This window comes from Elephas maximus, chromosome 17 (assembly GCF_024166365.1).
Source record: "Elephas maximus indicus isolate mEleMax1 chromosome 17, mEleMax1 primary haplotype, whole genome shotgun sequence".
In the NCBI taxonomy this organism is placed as follows: domain Eukaryota; kingdom Metazoa; phylum Chordata; class Mammalia; order Proboscidea; family Elephantidae; genus Elephas; species Elephas maximus.
Window position 1 is genome coordinate 18,893,616 of NC_064835.1, and position 7,525 is coordinate 18,901,140.

The following is a 7,525-nucleotide window of genomic DNA, read 5'->3' on the forward strand; positions in this document are numbered from 1 at the left end:
GGAAAATCAAAATAATTTATTAGTAGCAAGTCTTTGTTAAAGTATGGCTAAAGAAAGTTTTTTAAACAGAAAGGAAATTATAAAAAAAGAAAGAACAACAGAAAAATAAAAAATGGATAAATGCAACGCATGTTCCTTCTCTTTCTTTTTCTTTCTTTCTTTATTATTTGTTTATTTCTAAATTAAGTACGATGATTGAAGAAAAAAATATCACTTTCTATCATGGTTCTCAATGCATACAGAAGATAAATTTAAAACAATTGTATTATAAAGGGGGAAGGTAAAGTGGCATAAAATGGGCATACAGTTCAGTTGAATGGTAAAATGTCAACACCAATATGCTGTGATTCCACATATGTATAATGTCAAAAAAAGAGAAAAAGAAAAAAATGTTTTAATTGCTGATAGATGCAGGGCTTTAATATGCTTATTTTTGTCATTTTTGCTAATTGGAATGAGAAGGGAAAAAAATTAGTAACAGAATAATCCAAAACACCCTTGGAAAATTTTGCTTATCAATAATTATATAAGGAGCCTTAGTGCCACAATAGGTGAAGTGCTAGGCTGCTAACTGAAAGGTTAGCAGTTCGAACCCACCAGATGCGCCTCGGGAGAAAAGATGTGGTGATCTGCTATCGAAAAATTTGCAGCCTAGGAAAACCTATGGGGCAGCTGTACTCTATCCAATATAGTCTCTATGAGGTGAAATGACTCCACTGCATGCTCAACAACAGCAATAGCTATATAACTATAGACCAAGAAATATAACCTAATGCAAAGCTCAGTTTTCTGTTCTTAAGAATTTGACAATCTTGATAGAGATATGCATTCACCAATGGTAACAATACCAGAAAGAACATTATTATTATTATTATTATAATGGACATATTATATATGTCCACTATATTATTTATACTATAAAAGACATTATTATTATAGAATGTGTGATGAACTATAAATGTGCCTAATGATAGCCTGGAGTGGTCAAAAATACATGGAGAAATAGACGCTTAAGTTTTTCATTAAAAGGTGAGTAAAATTTGGAAAGGAAGGAGGAATCAAGGGCCATTTCAGGATAGGCAAGCAGTATGAATGAAGGCAAGGCCGTAGACATGAGCCCAGTTTAGTTAAGAAATTCTATGAACTAGCCTACCCAGCATAATTTATAACTTTCTAGCATATCTTAATATTTATCAAAATATTGACACATTTTATTTTTGCATTATACGTTTTGTTTTAATCACATATAACACTATTATTCTTCTTGGATACAATGCCTCATCCAAATGTTAAACTCTTGAGAAACCGACATAGCCTGTGGCTAAATACAAATTTTGTAAGATGTGACTGAAACTGCTAAATATTCTTTATATTTATTCCCCTTTCTTCCTCAGTAATAGTCGTCCTGAATCTTAGTCTGGCATATGGCCATATAGGATATCCATGACATTTCTCAGCCTCCCTTGCATCTGGGTTTGGACATGCGACTAAGTCTCACCAAAAGGTTATTAGTGGGTAGCAGTGTCACTTCTTGGTAGGGTTCTTCCAGTGAGGGGTTATTCTCTTCATCTTCACAACTTCCTTTCTGTTGACTGGGTGGTGGAAATGAATGATGGATTTGGAGCTATTATCTAGGACCATAAAGTAAAATCTACATGTTGAACTCAACAGAGGAACAAGTTAAAAGAAGCTTGTGTTGCTGATGAATGAACCTTGAATTGTCTTCTGGTTTAAGGCACTCTGCTGTGTGTGTGTGTGTGTGTGCATGTGCACTCACAGTCAAACCTAATTCTAACTATAACAGAAGGTTAAAGTCAATTCTGTCTGAAGTTTGTCCCTGTGGCACACTGATGGTCCATGAAAATGCAAATTGTAAATGAAGAATTGGCTCCTTTTGGGTATTAAAATATATCAGAGCGAATGAGAGAGAAAAAAAAAAAAAAACAGTATGAGAACATTATCCAAAATCATCACAGGGCTTAATGTTAGAATATATTTAATATATCACATTTTTACCTATTATTAAAGCTTTTGATTATATGTAACCTTCTGTAACGATACTTGGAGCCCCGGTGGCACAGTTAAGAGCTCGGCTACTAACAAAAAGGTTGGCAGTTTGAATCCACCAGGTGCTGCTCGGAAAACCTATGGGGCAATTCTACTCTGTCCCGTATAGTCACTATGAGTTGGAACCATCTCAATGGCAATGAGTTTTGTTTTGGTATGGTGAGGGTACTCGATAAGCTCTGTGTACTTTGTACTTTTCTAATTTGTAAAAGGTTTTTTTTTTTTCTCTCTCTCCCTCTTTATTATACCTACCCAGTGCCGTTGAGTCGATTCCGACTCATAGCGACCCTATAGGACAGAGTAGAACAGAACTTTATTCCTATTTTGGAATCTGTCTAATATCTATCCTGATATTTTTATAGCATATCTTCTACCAGTTCTTATAATAATCAGAGATGGTTCAGACAATTTTATCTTCATTAACACCTTTGAAAACTTTTATTATATAAATAAATACTCTGAAACACATATAATTCTTATAAAAGTTTACTTCAACCTATCACTCATCAATCGGGGAAAAAAAGTTTCTCACTGTATGTTGTTTGGTCAATGCCTGGAGTAACATAATAAAAATTACTCACAAGTAGCCCTTGTAAAACATCTCCAAGTAGTACATATTTATGTATATAATACACATACATATACATATATGTTAAACATAAATATATACAAATATATGAATCACATACATATATAGATATACACAATTTTTTTGCAGTATTAAAACATGAGATGTGGATATAAGGACAGATTAGTAAGTGCATAGAAAGCCAGGAAAGAAATATCTTCTAGTTTCCAAAGAGGGAAATATCCTCACCTCTCTCATGACAACTTGTGATTTTATGTGATGAGATAAAGGATGATATCACATTGAAGAATTAATGTTAACAATTTGATGGCAAGCACAGTTTTATGCATGCCAGTCCAGTCAGATGATTTTAAAAATACACTTCAACCAGGTGTAAATGCTCATGCTTGGTCAAAAAAGACCCAGTAGCCCTGTGCTCTGCCTCTGTGCACAGCTTCGTAGACATGAGCAGTAAAGAGTGTGATGTTATTTGGAGATGTCCATGCATGTCTCCTTAATGCAACTGTTTTGGAGGCTTTGAATCTCAGATGCATTAGAAAGAACACACTAGGAGCTCTAATCTAGAAGTGATTCTCAAAGTAAAGTGAACTATCTTGTCTTTAAGAGCCTAAAGAACCATTCTAAGGAGAGATGGGGAAATACATCCAGGTGGTGCTACCACCAGCAAGAGAAGATATGGATGTTCAGCAACTGGCAGGAGGAGCTTGTGGGAGCTGGTGCCACCAAGAGCTGCTGAGAGGTATTAATAGGAACAACTCCATGGCAGTGGGTTTGGTTATTTTATTTTTTTAGTTTACTTTATTGTCCCTCAGGAAGACTAACAAGAGTTTTTTGGTTGCTATTCTAAAAATGGAAAGCCTGGTAGTGTAGTGGTTAAGTGCTACAGCTGCTAACCAAAAGGTCAGCAGTTTGATTCCAAACAGCATCAATGGGAGCTTAGTTGGGAAAGGCAAAGAGAAAGAAATTTATTACTTGGAAGTCTTTCTAAACTATCATCTGAGTCACATTTTCTGCTTTACGCTCCGTCTTTTATAAGTCAGAATGGAGACCCACAAATTTTTAGTTGAAGCCCTAGACAAATATCCTCTACAAAATAATTCTGCCAATTTTTTTTTCCAGAATAAATATCGAGTCTTTGGGTAAGAGGGGTACATGTAATTAGTCAGAAAACAATTTTCCAATTTTAACTTTTCACATGATTTCAATGAAAAAATCAAAGAATGTCCCTTCTACATCTGTAATTCTATAATACTGGTAAAGAGAAAAATCTTTAGAAACAGGGATATAGAATTCTCAGGGAAATGGAAGTGGTAACACAGTATTAAAACAATGAAAAAGAAAAGAATGTTGCATAAAGAAATAGGCAAAAACACACATAATGAACTTAGCCTTGATTAGTCTATCATTCTCTTCCTCCATAATGCTATCACCTTGTGGGCAGCAGTTATGTCTTATCATCCACCATCTGCTCCCATATTCCTTAATACAGTTCTCTGCACTTAGTAACTGGTAGGGATTGAATTTTGTAGACTTCAAATGGTTAAAAATTATTTACTTTAGAGATCAATTTTTTCCAGAAGGGTGTGTTAGTAAACAAGGGAAAATACAGAAAGTATTGAGATCAAAGGATACAGACCAAAGGGATCGTTTTATAAATTATAATAGGTAAGTCTTATCTAACAAAGTGTCAAATCCCATGTATATAAATTATAATCTAGTGTCAAATCCCATGTATATAAATTATAATCTCCCCACATAAAGGCCTTCGAAGATTAAAAAAAAAAAAATGATTAGAGGTAACATTGGTTACTACTGGTGATCTCTGGGACTTCCTAGAATTGACGTTGCCTGCATGTGGCAGCCCTCCATGTGACACTATGAATCCAGTCTTATCTTTGGGACCTTTCTTTCAAATAATCAAGTGTTGGCAATAATATCACTACTTATGTATATATGTTCAGTCTCTGGAATCCTTCTTTACTGAATCTTCTCCAAGAATTACAAACTTTTACTAATGCAAAATAGTCTTTTCTCAATGATTTTACTGAGAGCAACTTTGATGTCTTTATTCCTCAGGCTATAGATCAGGGGGTTCATCATTGGCACAAAAATGGTGTAAAACACAGAAGACACTTTTCCTTGGTCCATGGAGCTGACATTTGATGGCTGCAGGTACATGAATGCTGCAGAACCATAGAAGAGTGTAACAGCCAAGATGTGGGAGCTGCATGTGCTAAAGGCTTTGGACCTGCCCTCAGTGGAGCAGATTCGCAGGATGCTGGCAATGATGAAGACATAGGAGCCAACAATGGCCAAGGTTGGCCCAAGAATGTTAAATGCACTGAAGCACAAAACTACCAGTTCATTGATGTAAGTGTTGGAGCAGGAGAGTTCCAGTAATGGAAAAAGATCACAGAAGTAGTGGTTAATTATTTTAGCCTTATAAAAAACCACTCTTAGCATGCAACCTGTGTGAGCTGTGGCACCAATCAAGCCCATCATATATACCTCAACTGCCAACCAGGAGCAGGCCTGATAAGACATGGTGACATTATAAAGCAATGGGTTACAGATGGCAACATAGCGATCATATGCCATCACAGCCAACATATGACATTCTGATATAATAAAAATAAGGAAGAAGTAGAGCTGAGTCATGCATTCAGGGTAGGAGATGGTGTTTTTCTCTGTCACAAAGCTCACCAGCATTTTTGGGGTAACGACGGTGGAATGGCAGAGATCAATGAACGACAAACTGCTGAGGAAATAGTACTTGAGGGTATGAAGGTGAGAACTGAGCCCGATCAGTGTGATCATGCCCAGGTTCCCCACCACACTGACCACATAGACTCCTAGGAAGAAAAGAAAGAGAGGCAGCTGGAGTTCCGGCTTTTCTGTTAGCCCAATGAGGATGAACTCAGTCATCGTGGAGTGATTTCCTGCTGCCATTTTCCTCTGGGAAATCTATGGACGTAGAGAAGAAGAAATTTGAGGTAAGTATTTATGCAGTGTGAAACAAATCCAAGTCTTATCATTCAGGTATCTCCAGTTCTCTCAACCTGTCCCTGCTTTATGTTGGAATTAAAGATTCTGGGATCCCAATATTATGGGTCAAGCAAAAACACATCAGAGGGAATTATATCTTTTTTTAAATTTCTGTGTCATAAGAGTGGGTCTTAGTACTGACCAGGCTCTGAACATCAAAAGAACTGTTCTGATAACTTAGAATATTGAGGGTCCTGGCAGTAAATGGCTAAGCACTCAGTTGCAAACTGGAAGGTTGGCAGTTCAAATCCCCCAGGGGAAAGATCTGGCAATCTGCTTCTGTAAAGATTACAGCGTAGAAAACCATATGTAGTAGTTCTACTCTGTCATGAAATATTGCATGGTATTTAGACCATGTTGTCCTTGCATGTGTTAGGCATGTTGTCTTGGTGTGTTTTGCACTCACCTTCAGATCAGATCTTTTTTCAATCCCTTGATGGCATTAAAGACAAAAGCAGAAAGAATGTGTGTATCTCTGAGGTGCATGTTTTCAAAGACGTTGATTAGTTTTTTGCTTGAGATACTGTGATGACTGGTCTATGCTCAAAAGAAAGAGATTCAAAAGATATCAGCAAAGACTGATGATGAGTTAAAAATAAAGTGAAAAGAGTGTTGGGATAAGAATGAATGTGAGGGCGATATTACTATTCATTCTGTGCTTACCATGTGATTAGAACTGTCTGGGCACTTCATAAATATTACTTGATATATTTTTCCCAGAAACCCTATGTGGTATGAGCTTATTATTTCCATTTTATAGATGAAAAAACTGAAACTTGAGAGACTTAAGTGAGTTGTTCATTGTGGCTCTGTGGATTTTCAGTATAGATGTGCATGATGCTTTCCTAAGAGCACAGATAAGTTTGACATATTACGGAACATGAGAGTAATAATAAAACAATTGTGCTAATAGTGATATGTCCTGGAAATACCATTCTGCTAAAAACAAAGCACATGTAAAATACATGCTAGATGCAAAGAACATAAGAGCTGGAAAAAAATTGTGATAGCAATAATTAACATTTTTGTGTGATTTCAATTAGATCAGCATCTGGACTAGATCCCACAGGGATGAATCCTGTGCTTGTCATTTATCCATACTCAGATTGCTCTGTGAATGGTGTATGGAAAAAATGACATAATGAAGTTCACAACTTGAAGTAAATCAAAAAGCCATTATCTTTCCCAAATTGTCAATTTCATCTAAAATTCTCTTTCAATAAGAGCAAGGTGTCATTCTATCACTTAATGTTTGCTGAAGGTATTTGTGTTTACACTGTATAAGTGATACCTGAAAACGAGTAAATATAAGGCCAAAATTGCACCTTCTGTGGTGTCCTCTGCTTTCCTGTTCCAAGATATTTCAAGTACAATACTAATGATGAAAGTTATTATAAAGTAATCTCAATCTCTGGTATTGGCAATTTTCACGTGATTACTACTTTGTGGATTAATGTCAAAATTAAAGTCCTCTAAAATTTTAAATAATTTATTGAAATTTTTTTATTGTTTTTTAATGAGAAATAGTTTTTTTTCTTGTTGTTGAAACTTCTTATCTATGAGAGCAGAGTTTACCCAGGATTGTGAAGGAATCCTTCTAGAGAGAGGGTCTTTTAGTCTTTAGATAACATCAGAACACTATGAGATTGTGATTTTAAAAGTGATTTATCTAGATTTTTATCTAGAGCTTTGAATAGTACCAGAAAAAGCTGTTTACTTTCTCAGGTACACAATTAATTGACTTGTTTTGAAAAATAAAGTGAGATTGGCAACCATTAAAAATGTTGCTAACTTATTAGATGTGCTTCTGAAAACACTAAAAAA

At 35.6% G+C, this 7,525-nt stretch overlaps 1 protein-coding gene across 1 annotated transcript; it reads right to left on the bottom strand.

Annotated features, from left to right (window-relative positions):
• Positions 1-4,654: 4,654 nt before the first annotated feature.
• Positions 4,655-5,605, bottom strand: LOC126060640 (putative olfactory receptor 8G2). Its single transcript, XM_049856881.1, has one exon. It carries the CDS (start codon positions 5,603-5,605, stop codon positions 4,655-4,657), a length of 951 nt encoding a protein of 316 aa, XP_049712838.1.
• Positions 5,606-7,525: the final 1,920 nt, after the last annotated feature.